The following is a 12,433-nucleotide window of genomic DNA, read 5'->3' on the forward strand; positions in this document are numbered from 1 at the left end:
AGAGGGTGCCGAATACCCAGACGTCGTTACATTAATCGCTAGTACCAAATTAGCCAAGCACAAAATCACAACAGATGGTGCAAGCCAGTATCGATAATTCGTCGAGAATTCGGAAAACCGCCAACCCTAATTCGTGGTGCGCTGGTGTTGCAGCTGCAGAAGAGCATCAGAATCGTCATGTATGATGTCACAACGTCAACGAAGTGCATCATGGTGCGGGTAGAGCAAGAGGCAGAATTTGTCTCGGTGTACCGTCGATTCATGATCTAAAAGATGTTTTGTAGAATTCCTTACTACTTCGAGAACTGCAGTAGTGTTCTACTCAGGCCATGCATGGCCGAGGAGGCATTCAGCAGCATGTATAGTCTTGGCCTGATCTCTGGCTGCTGCAAAGATAGTGTACCAAAGGAAAGCCGTGGAGGGCTGTTGAGGTAGGGGAGAGGTACAGAAGCCAGAGTCGCGACGCGTGGAGTCATCATCGCATTTCGTGTACGGTACTGTAGGCATCCTTCTGATCATCGTAGTAGGTGTTTTGAGGATTTCTGAAACGCTGTATTCTTGAAAGGTCGCTAAGAATAGCTATCTGATAAACGAAAGAAGCTCATGGAGTATTTGAAGGAGTAGAGTAGTTTTACTTGTAGTCGAAGGTCCACCTCTGAGGATGTCATACCTGGGATTCGATGCACAGTGCTGCGTCACCATATGGAGAAGAAGTCTCAAGCGGCACATCGCGGTCGCAGGAGATATAGAAGTGTTTGAATTTGGTGCTGAGAAGCCTGTATAAAGTGCGGGGGACCTCCGGAGTTGCTTCTGTGACCTGTGTTGGAGCGGTCGAATTGGTGTCTTCAGCTGCTGAGCTGGGAGAGGTGGGCTCAGAGTTTGTGGATGTGGCGTTCTGGAGGTCACTGAAATCGACCGAGGTCTCGACCTCGACTCGAGTGTAAGAGGCGGAGGCAGAAGTGTTTGCAGAGCGGGAGATAGGGTCTCGCGATCTGCTGGTGTAGTCTGCGGCGAGACCTTTGATATCCGTCGAATCAGCTTGGATGCCCAGTGGATACCGTATGGGGGAAATATCGTTGCACCAAATGGGAGGAGGGTGCGGCTGAAGACCCCTTTCTCTGCTGCTGTTGTAGAGGGCTGTCTGAAGATGTTTGTAGGTGATAAGGAAAGGGTTGTGAACGCGGGAAGTCGTCAAGACAGGTTGGGTGTAAGCATGGCCTCGGGGCTAGTTGAAGCGAGATGCGAAAGTGAACAGTGAAGTGCTAGACTTCGGTCGCAGCTGCGTTGTTTCTCCTTTCACTTCAGCTGGTACAGTTCGACACACGGAAGATACAACGAAGGAGATTGGCAGATGTGTATGTATGTAACCACTGCTACGAACAAGACAAGGCACTGCTACGAAAAAGACAAGGCATTGCCACGAAAAAGAACAAGGAGACACCACCTCTACAATTTCCACTCCACCGGCTCCTCAATCTCAAAAACCGCATCCTCGATCCACCCACCAAAACGCCACGGCCGCAGTCCCTGCGGCCAGTAGCTCTTCTCTTCCCCCACCTCCGCACCATTATGCAGAACCTCGACCCAACAACCCCTCGCCCTGCGCCCCCTCCCACCAATACCAAACGCACACCACCGCTCCGTCCCCACCGCAACCGCAACCTCGTTCTTCGAGCTGATATCATACGGATCAACAGCCGCTCCGCGCCCCTGAGCCTGCAGCTCCGCCGCCACCGCGCGCTTGTGGCCCGCCGACTCTGGGATGGGCGGCTGGACGTGCGTCGTGCTGATAGGCAGCCACCCCATATTCACGGGAACAGCAGGGACGTATTTCCACGGGGTAAGTCTGCACGCGAAGAACGGCTGCACGGCATCGCCGTCTTCGGTGCCGGGCGGGAAGACGCTGACAGTGAGGTCCTTGGGTGGGGCGGCGCCGCGGGGGGTGGCTGGGGCGGAGAAGGAGAAACGCGCGAGGTGCTTGGGGATGTTCCAGTTCAGGCGGCCGTTGTAGGTTGTGGTGCGTTGGGAGACGTAGATGCGGGCGATGCGGAGAGCTTTCTTGGGGATCTTGAGGGGGCTGTTGGGGGGCTGGGGGACGCTGAAGTTGCCTGGGATGAGCATCAGCTCGTCGTAGGGCCCTGTGTGATGTCAGTGTTGCAAACTTATGGTGCACAGGGAAGTATATCGTCAGTCAGTGTGGCAAGGAAACGTCGGATGTCGAGGAAATATAGACTGTTGAGATGTATGCAACACTGCATATACTGGACTAGGAAATCCATCACCAGTGCAGCGAGCAGTATTCGACGCTGTATTTTGGCGAGATGAGCGACCTGAGCGACCTGAGCGACCTGAGCATGCGCACAAGTGCTCGTGTGATCTGGGTTGTCTCACCTTTCCCTTGAAACGTCTACACTGTAATGACCGAAGCCCACGACATGGCGATGTATCGATGCACCATCTTTAACGAGAAACAGACGAGATGATTCGCAACACAGAAAAGAAGTGAAAGCACCAACAGCTCAAAACGACCGGCAACGAAACCTCCCAACACGAGGAATCCCTCAGAAGAGAAGACACAAACCTACCAACAGGCGTATCCGTATACCTAACAATTACCACAGCACCCAACCCCCCCTCAAAAGTCCCCAACCCATCATCTCCCCACGCCTCCTCAAGTCCATCATACAAACCCCTCGGCAACTCCCTCAACCTGAGGAAGAGCATGTAGCTCTCAGCACCCAACACCCAAGGCGCCGGCAGCCTCTGCACAGGATGCACTGCGTTCTCCATGTTCGGTCTAGCCGCACACCACGGCTCACAATGGGCGCTAGGATTGTTCTAGAAAACGGGAGGGGGGGGACGAGGCGGGCGCTAGGACGTAGACCTCGAAGCAAACAGTGGCCCAATGCGTGGCCGAGAAAATAGGCAAAGGAACGGACGTTGTTGGGAAACGCAAGCGTATTGGGTGATGTTAGGCAGTGCTAAATCCGACGGCGCAGGAAAATGTGGCAAGGATGGGGCTCAGCGGGAGTGGCGCGAGCTCGCCGAACTGCTGGGACGTGGTGGACGGCAGTTGGTAAGTTGGACGATGCTGTGCGGAGGGTTGAGGAAAGTGGCTTGGAGCGAAGTGACGTTGAGTACAGTATGAATGGGAAGTGTCATGTCAGGTGAGAGAAAGTAAGCAGCCACATGTGGAAAGTACCGAGGGTGCATGTGCAACTGGCTGGCTGTTGTGAGCCAGCATCCATGCGTTGAGCTTGCGACACGATGGCTTGGGAATACACCTTAGTACATACAGTACACGCAGTGGCATATTCACAATGCACAGATCCATCTCACCAAAAAAATTGAGAACAAAGGGGTCCAGGGCGTTTGTGTGGCGGTGGCGGCCTAAAGCAACCAATCGCGACGCGCCGCAGCGAGCTTCCGTCCATAGAGTTCAGTGCCGTCGCTCGAACCCAAATCTCTCAACACTTGAAAGGAGATTTCCGCAACCCCATACCCATTGTGCACATGCTGCTTTCCCAAGTGGACCTGCGTCGTATCCGTGAATATTACCTGTTCGGTTCGCAACAAAGGCAGATGTGGCAGTCCGCAGCTTACCGCTTGAGGTCTTCCTTGCATGCTTCCATTTGGCCTGCCGAAACCTTCGACGGGGCCAAGTGGCATTCAACCATTCGAACTTGTCGCAGCAGACGCCGGTCCTGCAAGATATACGAGCTTGGCAGCTGGATTGGTGGAAGGGCCACTTCAGGCACCGCACTTTGATTACCGAGCTCACCCGAGTCTTTTGCGTTGCCGCCGTCCATCCTAGCCTTTATTGACTCTGCTGCCGCTGTGATCCACGGGTGGCAGCCAAGAAAGCGGCTCTACCAAGCCCCCCCTCGTTGCCGCTGCTCCGTCAGGCTGCCTGGGTATCGTGAGTCTGCCAAGCAATCGGTAGTCGTGGTTGATTGTTCATTTCGAGCGCTCAGCCGTGCGCTCGGCCGAAGACGGCAAAAGCTTCGCGGCGGCGCAGCTACCCCGGTTTTGATGTGGTAAGTGAGTGTCGCTTGGTTGGGCGCGAGCAGAGCCGTGCTCCCAGCCCGCTGCACGACACGCAGTACGAAACGCGGCTCAAAGGGGGCACAAGCTCAGGCGCAGGGGCATGGATCTGACAGAAGCGGGTCAGCACGTGGGCACGACCAGCAGAGACCCTGAGCAGACGAGTGAGGCATAACGTGGCGAGAGCTGTAGGGACCATGGTTCCGGAGTTGTGGTTGATGAACGGGAGGAATCGAGACCATGCTGGTCAGTGATGGTTGGTAACACAATCGCACGTGGGGTGGCCAACCGAGGGTCAAAGGTCTCGTGCGAGGCCCATGTGAGCTTCGAGCTTCGAGCGTCGAGCTTCGTGGCCATCCTCGAGGCCGTGTTGCACAGACCACTTCACGGAAGGAATGGATGCATCGGACACTGTCGCTGCAAGAAGCTATAATCGTCTGGTGCACTGCAGGTCGTGTGCCATGTTGTAAGAAATGAGCATCAAGGGCACGTCTTCAAGGCCATCCTTTGGTGTAATTACGCTACCTTGAGGTCCTTCCTGCTCTGGCAATAGCAGTGTAGGTCGAGATTGAAGATCACGTCCATGGAAGGAAGGAGATTCGAGGTTGCCAAGTGCTCAGCGGTAAGCATGTTCGTAGAGAGCAGTGCGAAGTGGAGAGTTGTTGAAACGTTGTGTAGTATTAGAGAGCCGACTGATTCTTGAGACACAAGTTCGAATCCAGACTCTAAGTTCTATAGACCATCCAGCCCGAGCGTAAGAAAAAAAACAGATGTATCTCATAGGGAAGCATGTAGGCATAGCCCCGTTGCACAACTTTTGGTAGTATCCAGTAAACGCCATGCGAACCAGTTCTAGTGATCGCCCCAAGTGGATGGGAACCCAAAGCCGTGGAATATTCCGCAAAAACAAACAAAGACAGAAGCCACAGAACACCATTCTAATGCACGTCAAATCGTCACCAACACTGGGCTGGCTGAAGGAGATGAATCTCGAAACAGATGTACTCGAAACGAAACGCGGTATACAGGAAGACGGCGTTTTCAAGGATCCCAAACTAGTTTGCGGATGCAAGGATGCAATCAATGCTGCGTACCGCTCGTGGCTCTCGTGTGATCAGAAAGTGCCACTGTTCGGGTGACGTAAATGACAAATCTAGGCGTGAAAGGCGCGGTTTGCGTCGCAGTCGGGTATTAGGAAGTAAAGGTGCAAGGCGTCTGCACGGAAAGATCAAGCAAGGATGGAGAACCAAAAAGAGTATACGAGCGCTCTAGAACATGGACGGGTCGATGCCACCCATTCCAGCTCCTGCAACGTTGGCGTTCTGCAGGTTTTGGAGGCTTTGCATGTTGGGAGCCAGTCCAAGCTTCTGCAGCGCAAGCTCCGGGTTGCAGTGAGGAGCGTGGGATCGGTGGTATTTGAGACCGTTGAGGTTCTTGTATCGCTTGCCACACACTTCGCAGCGATAGGGCTTCTCCTTCTCCATACCAACGGTACCAGGGTACGGGATGGAAGTAAGAGGATCGACAATCGAGAATGTGCCATCGTCATTCTCCTTGAGCTGTTGGTTCTGGTGGCCATGCTGCTTGTGGTACTTGAGGCCGTTCTGGTTCTTGTATGCCTTCTCGCAGCCAATGACTGGGCACCTGAAAGGCTTGACCTCTTCAGGGAAGGGGAACTGGGGAATGCTTGCTCCGTTGAGCATCTGCTGCTCGCGGATCCTGCGTGCTAGCTCGCTCTGGTCGTTGCCACCGAGCTGGTAGTTCTTGAGCGCTGCTTGTAGCTGAGCCTGGTTCAGACCGCCACCTTGCTTGCTGAAGAGACGCTTGCCAGGCTGATCGATTGTGCCGTTGTTGTCAAAGGCAGACATGCCGAAGTTGCCGTTGCCAAAGCTCATGTTCATACCGTTCATGCCATTCACGCCATTCACGCCCATGTCCATGCCCATCATAGGGTTGAAGCTGTTGAAGTCCATGTCCAGCTCAGCAGGTGTTCCAGGATGCGACGACTCGGGTGAGGTCAGGTTGTGGTTTTGCATAGGTACCGTGCCGAGGGTGGGCGTGTTTACGGATGAGACGGTAGGGTTGTTGTTGAAGTTGAACTGCTGCGATGCTGATGGTGTTGATGGTGTCGACGCCCTCAGGCCCTGGTGGTTCTGCATTGTGTTGGCAAGGTTGACGTTGAGCTGTGGCAGCTGGTTTTGCTGCTGGCCAAACTGGGGCTGCTGGACGGGAAACTGCGAGGGAGCCTCTTCGATAGGAGCCAGGCTGTCGAAGCCGTCCATGTCCATTTCCATGTCGTCCAAAGAGTCCATGTCCTGCACAGTCGAGAGGGTGGAGCGGCTGATGGAGTTCAGGCGTTGACGTGAGCCTCCCATGGAGCCTGAGCGCGGGTGGAAGCCCATCTGCGTGTTCATGGCGGGCTCGCCCTGCGTCTGCCCGGGGGCGATGGAGGGCGCAGGTGTACCTGACGCTTGTGGCAAGCCGTTCTGAGCAGGCTGGGAGTTGCGGGCTGCAGGAGCGTTGGCATGGGTCTCCTCAAAGTGCTGCAGCAGATCGTGCAGCGAAGCCAAGGTGAGGCCACAGCAGGTAAAGTCCTTCATGAAAGCGGCTTCCATTTTGGGGAGATACGAGGACGAGTGGAAGGACGGCGACTGTCCCATGTTCATGGGAGCGGGTGAGGTGCCTGCCATCATGATGCTGTTGCGTGTCTGTTAGTGAGGCGGTCTTTTATACGGTGCTGCGGGTGCTGGGGGCGCTCACGTGGTAGCGAGGACCAGGGAAGGTGGGAAGGTGGTAGTGGTACTTACTCATCGCGGATCCAAGAGCCAACCGAAACGCCGCCCCAACTCATGCCACCGTTGAAGCTGCCCATGTTGGTGCTCTCACGGCGGCCGCGGTCCCTCATGGAGATGGGACGGGCGCCGCTGCCGTAGAACGAGGTGCCCAGCATGTTGCTCATGGAGCCGTGGCGGTCCGACATGCTGGGGCGGGCGTCGCGGGGGTGGGCGCCATTGGGGTCGAGCTGGTTGGGCGTCTGGGTGAAGTCGCGGTTGGCCTCGGCTTCGCGCAGGGCCGACGTCAGGTTGGACGTCTGGTTCTGCGGAGAGTGGGAGCCATAGCGCGGGGGCGTCTGGATGTCGATGGGGGTGGCTGTCTGTGCCATGGCGGGCAGAAAGCTGCTGTGTGGCGCCGGGCTCTCGGGGAACAAGGGAAAGCTGCAGTCGCCGGCGTCTTCGAACAGGAGGTCGAACTCGGGCTGACGGCTGGAGACAAGCTCGTGCGGCTTGCGCTGCCAGGCGTGGGAGAGAGAGGGAGTTTCTTTTGCAGCACGGCCAAAATGGGGCGAGACGGGCTGCTGGGTGGGGGTGGTGACGGGCGTGCTCGCTGCGGTGGATTCGCGCGGCGAGTGGGAGAGGGGCGGCGGCGACGTCTCGTGGGAATCCAGCTTCACGGTGAGTCGGGGGGATTGGTGGGAGGGGAGTTGGGTCAGACTGCTGGCGGCAGGTTGCAGTTGTGCTGCTCTGCGACCGACGATGGCTGTGTGCGAGCGGGAGTGGCGTGGCACACTGTAGGTGGCAGCGTGGGTGTGGGTGTGGGTGTGGGTGTGGTGTGGGTGTGGCGTGGGTGTGGCGTAGATGTGGGTGTGGATGTGGGTGTGGAAGTGAATGTATAGGGAAATGTGGACGTGGACGTGGACGTGGACGTGGACGTGGACGTGGACGAGGACGTGGATGTGGATGTGGAGGGTACAGACGATGGCGATGCTCGTACAGAGACTCGGCAACAAGTAGTAATACGCACGCACGGCAGAGTGGCGGGGCGGCGGCGGGACTATATGGACTGGCCGCTGCACTCGAGTTGCGGTGACGAAGGGTCGCGTTGCTTGGAGCGCGGGCTGCTTCGCTTCCTCGTCGAGATCCCTGGTGCCCTGCTGCGTTTTGGCCCGTGGGTGCTGGGGGGCTGGCACGGCCAATCGACGGCCAGCGGGGCGCCAAAGGCACGCTAATGGGCCACCAACGGGGCAGCCGCGCTACGGCCTGGCTCCTGCGGCGGCGCTGGGAAAGGTGCAACTGTGACGACGGCGACGGCGATCCACGACCACGACGGGCACGCCAGAATCGAGGGTGCGCGTTCGGTGTGCGAGAGCGAGCGCTGGAAACGTCTGCTCTGCACCGTCGACGCTGCCATGGCTGCTCTCTGTGACCTCTCGTGTGCTTGTGATTTGACACGGCTCGCCCGGCCGAGGCTACTACCACTTCGACGGGCGCAGCGCTGGTCTGGGAGCCTGGGAGCATGGGGCAGGGAGCATGGGGCAGGGAGCATGGAGCATGGAGCATGGAGCATGGAGCATAGAGCATAGAGCATAGAGCATAGAGCATCGAGCATAGAGCATCGAGCGTGGAGCGTGCAGCTTGGAGCATAGCTTGGAGCGTGGAGCATGGAGCGACTCGATGGAGCATGGAGCAACTCGACGGAGCATGGAGCGACTCGACGGAGCATGGAGCGACTCGACGGAGCACGTCCGCTGCAATTCACCGTCCTCTGGCGCTGGCAGCCCGTTCGAGCTACCGCCGGGCGCTGGGCATGGAACGCATGTACTGTGTACGGTACTGCAACTACCGTCACGCCGCGGCGTCTGCTACGCCGTGCCATGTACTAGCTACTAGCTACCTACCTGGTGGCTACCCACTGCCATGTCATTCACTCTTACCACCCCTACCTAGCAGCCCTCTCAGCACGCTACCTAGCACCCAACAGTCAATCAACAGCTTGACCCCGGCTTCGTGCATCCCCGTCTGCTTGCAGCCATCATGCATGAGCGCAGTGCGCCCAACTTGTCCTCCTCCACGTCTTCTAGAAGGCCGGGCGCAGCGTTGCGCTTTGTGTCCTCCACGTGGCGCTCTGACCATCGACTCGAACACGGACATCGACGCCTGTCATGGCGAACTGCCAGTGTTGCATCTCGAGAGCCGCTCGACTGGCTACATCACAAGGCCGGACAAGGACCGCTGTGCCACATCGCCCACTGCATTCGGCTCGTCGCTGTGAGCTCCTCCATCCTCAAACTCAACCACCCTTGATACGTGACGCCTGCCCTGGCTCTCCACCACCTTTGACCAACCGCCGCACCAGCACCAGCAGCCGGGCGGTTGGTGTGGCTCCAGTAGTCTAATTGCACTCCCAGCCCGTTGCATGCACGCATGCACGCATGCACACGATGCCTCTTGCAGCTGCTGCTCGACTTCCTGGTAGAGCGCCTAAATCGAATGTCCGTAGCACCATCCCTACTCAACGCCCACTGTGCCCACTGTGCCCACTGCCCACTGCCCACTGCCCACTGCCCACTGGCCGCTGGCCGCTGGCCGCTGTGACCATCGCCGACCGGCTGCCTCGTCAACCGCCCTGCTCTCTCCAGTGTCTCCACCAGAGGCTCGTCTCGACAAGTCTCCAATTCGAGCCATGCCCGTTGCCTCGAGTCTTCGGTGAACTCGGCAGGATGCGTCGACCAGGATCCCTCTGATAGACCCTTAGCGCGCCCTCGGCTGTTTAACCTTCTTCAGCTGCGCTTACTCGGCTTTTACATACACACACAACTAACCAGCCGCTGCTCTTGCCTACCGCATTCTCTATACGCGGTACGCCACACGCTCAAACGCATCGAGCACGCAGTCCAGACCAGCTGCACGGTTTGATTCGTTTGATTGCGACAAGTCTATCCTGCAAAAGCCTCCGTTGCCTCGAGTCTGACCTTCTTACCCAATAGTAAATACACCTAATACCCTTACCGTCTGGTCGACGTGGAGACAAGCACACACCACCATTGTCGCAGCAACCATCGAGTGACACGGCCCTAGTTGTGACATTGCAACCCGCTGTCAGTCATTCTGGGGTAAGGTCGGCACTGCACTGACACGTATAGTCGCGTTACAAAAGCTGCTGTGCGCTCACACGACCGGCTCCTCGACCCCTAGCCGAACCAGCACAGGTGCTGCTGCAGTACCACTACAATGTCACTTTCATGTCCTACAAGCAGCCACTTCACATCTGCCTGCAACCGCGTTGACTCATTCATGCACATCAAGCCTCTCCAGTCTCGCCTCTTCCCCGAAACTGCCACCTGCAATCCTCGTGACTGTCTACTGGAGCCCGGGATATTACAATGCATCAGGTCCGTCCAATCGACGACCAGCAATCCCTGCACTCGCCCGGCAAATGTGTCTCATCTCCTGCTCAAACAACCGCTTATTGGACCCTGCAGCAGCTCTTCACACGCTTGGACCTGTACTAACGTGCGTACTATGTATATTGCAGCACGACGTGGAATTCACAACGTTCCACCATCCATCTGGCTGTCACACAGCCACACCCTCTTTGCAGTCAGACCAACATCAATAAGAACTCGCCGTCTGCCATCCATCAATAGCTCGTTGCTAAGCCCCCGGCAAAATGCGGCCAACGCGGTGCGGAATGTATGCAATGCTACCTCGTCATCCTAGCTTCCAAGGTTCGGCCGCTCAAGTGAGGAGCGGAACAGAAAGCCTTGTAGGCAGCGGAATTCCCGCCTTATTCAGCATTGTGCCAAGCTTGTCGGAAAGCACCAATTTCAGCCCAGATCCGATCAGTCGGCGTTGAGCGGCGTTGAATACGCAGCTCAATTTGTGCCTTGCGTGCGCTGCTTCCATGCCCAGTAACTATACCTATGCGAAACCTGTTCACAATGTCTCCATACATATTTTGACTGGACCTGTCGTGCGGCCCCCAGCCTCGCTGCAAGATGTCGCTTGGCAGGGGTGCGTTCGAAGCAGGTGTGGCGAGCATTCACCGAGCATGCTCATCATCATCGTCATCATCGGATCCATCGGTTTCATTGAAATCGGATTCAAGAGGGCGCTGGGACGGCACTGCTGCTTGCAGCTAGAGCTGTCCACCGTCGTTACTTCCTATCTTCTTATATATAAACAGGTTAAAGTGATCTCCCCAACAAAGCCCCTGTAAGCCCTGAAATAAGTGCCAGATGGCTGATAAAACTCGCCGCTACCTGCCTATCTGCTTGAGACAAATTAATCAGCCCTGTAGCGGGCGCAGCAGACGTGTAAAGTTGTTGTTTTCTGGCCGTGCACCCTCTAGCGTCAACTCTCAGCTATACTGACGTCCTACACCGCCTGTAGCGGCCCTATATTGTTCTGGTAATCTGCTCCTGTAAACTCCTGTAAAAAGCTTTACAGGTCCTGTACAGGCTCGCTACAGGTTCGTATGGCCCGTCCACGGCGTGTTCTAGCCCCCCCCCCCTCCAGTCTTTTCCCTAGCCGTCAGCCAGCCATCATCCCAAGTATTTTGCAGCAGCTGTAGGACCTATCTCCCATCTGCTAACTTCCGCCGCAACCGGATAGGGGGCGTCTACCAGCCATGTAGCAACTGCAGTGCCGTAACTACTACCTCCCCCTCTCTCTGATTACGCTTACAGTCAGTAGACGTCCCGTGCAGGCCGCCAGCGACGCCGTCTCTCTACACCTCCACGTCCATCAAGCCCCCAGAGGGACCGCCTAACTGCCTCCCAGCCAGCGCCCAGTGCTAGCGCCCCTGAACAGGCCTCACGCCGTGAGGGCAGTGCCAGTAATACTCCTAATAACCCGGCTGCTGCTGCTCCAGCTGCTGCCCCTAGCTCCCAGTATAGTGATAACCCGTTTAACGACCTGCCCAAGACAGTCCTTGTAGGGCTCCAACAGGACACCACCCCGCTCCTGCGACGTCGTCCTGATGGTGTATACTACGATATTGGCAGCATGCAGGTGCCCTGTTCAGCCTGCGGCGCCTTACACTGGATAGATGAGCGGAAGAGCACTACCTCTGTAACAGACCCGCGATTTACTCTCTGCTGCCTGGACGGCGAGGTCGACCTGCCAGCCCTCACACCGCTGCCGTCGTACCTGTATCAGCTACTCAACACGAATACTCTAGCAGCGCGGCACTTCCGTAAGGAGCTACGGGCCTACAACGCTGCCTTTGCGTTTACCTCGGTAGACTGTACACCTACCAGCCGTGGGGCGCAGGGCCCTGGCGTGCAGGTGTTTCAGATCCACGGGGCCCTATACCACCGCAGCGGCCCTGTAGAGGTTCTCGAGGGAAGCCTGCCGCAGTACGCTCAGCTATACTTTTACGACCCACAGTACGCTGCCAACGCCCGCCACCAGCGGAACAGCCACTTACAGCTCTAGATTCTCTAAGATCTAACGGCAATGCTATATGAGATCAATAACCCATATATATCTATATACCGCACGGCCCAGGATCGGCTCAACAGTAGCGCTGCAGACGCCTGCGTTATACTAACCAGCAGGCTTACACTAGCCCTAGAGACTAGGCAGGACCGCCGCAGGGAGAACGTACC

At 56.9% G+C, this 12,433-nt stretch overlaps 3 protein-coding genes across 3 annotated transcripts, besides 14 other annotated features; 1 reads left to right on the forward strand and 2 right to left on the reverse strand.

Moving 5' to 3' along the window:
• Positions 1 to 1,446: 1,446 nt before the first annotated feature.
• Positions 1,447 to 2,790, reverse strand: EKO05_0003590 (uncharacterized protein; the record flags this gene model as incomplete). Its single annotated transcript, XM_038938210.1, has 2 exons — positions 1,447 to 2,138; positions 2,586 to 2,790. The coding sequence occupies 2 exons, from the start codon at positions 2,788 to 2,790 to the stop codon at positions 1,447 to 1,449; spliced, it is 897 nt and encodes a 298-aa protein (XP_038800684.1).
• Positions 2,791 to 5,312: 2,522 nt separating this feature from the next.
• EKO05_0003591 (Transcriptional regulator of ribosomal biogenesis proteins) lies at positions 5,313 to 8,232 on the reverse strand (the record flags this gene model as incomplete). The annotated part of the gene is made up of 3 exons (XM_059636197.1): positions 5,313 to 6,741; positions 6,852 to 7,972; positions 8,059 to 8,232. The coding sequence occupies 3 exons, from the start codon at positions 8,230 to 8,232 to the stop codon at positions 5,313 to 5,315; spliced, it is 2,724 nt and encodes a 907-aa protein (XP_059492180.1).
• Positions 7,724 to 7,788: a tandem repeat.
• A 100-nt stretch (positions 8,233 to 8,332) lies between the features above and the next one.
• Positions 8,333 to 8,489: a tandem repeat.
• Positions 8,490 to 8,495: 6 nt separating this feature from the next.
• Positions 8,496 to 8,565: a tandem repeat.
• Positions 8,566 to 9,235: 670 nt separating this feature from the next.
• Positions 9,236 to 9,259: a tandem repeat.
• A 96-nt stretch (positions 9,260 to 9,355) lies between these two features.
• Positions 9,356 to 9,392: a tandem repeat.
• A 1,484-nt stretch (positions 9,393 to 10,876) lies between these two features.
• Positions 10,877 to 10,896: a tandem repeat.
• A 95-nt stretch (positions 10,897 to 10,991) lies between these two features.
• Positions 10,992 to 12,433: part of a mobile genetic element that runs on past the window's edge.
• Positions 11,679 to 11,701: a tandem repeat.
• Positions 11,794 to 12,206: a mobile genetic element.
• Positions 11,797 to 12,212: a mobile genetic element.
• Positions 11,812 to 12,230: a mobile genetic element.
• On the forward strand, positions 11,829 to 12,276 carry EKO05_0003592 (uncharacterized protein; the record flags this gene model as incomplete). Its single annotated transcript, XM_059636198.1, has 2 exons — positions 11,829 to 12,211; positions 12,261 to 12,276. The coding sequence occupies 2 exons, from the start codon at positions 11,829 to 11,831 to the stop codon at positions 12,274 to 12,276; spliced, it is 399 nt and encodes a 132-aa protein (XP_059492181.1).
• Positions 12,271 to 12,433: part of a mobile genetic element that runs on past the window's edge.
• Positions 12,274 to 12,433: part of a mobile genetic element that runs on past the window's edge.
• Positions 12,283 to 12,433: part of a mobile genetic element that runs on past the window's edge.

Source organism: Ascochyta rabiei, chromosome 5, assembly GCF_004011695.2.
Source record: "Ascochyta rabiei chromosome 5, complete sequence".
Taxonomy (NCBI): Eukaryota; Fungi; Ascomycota; class Dothideomycetes; order Pleosporales; family Didymellaceae; genus Ascochyta; species Ascochyta rabiei.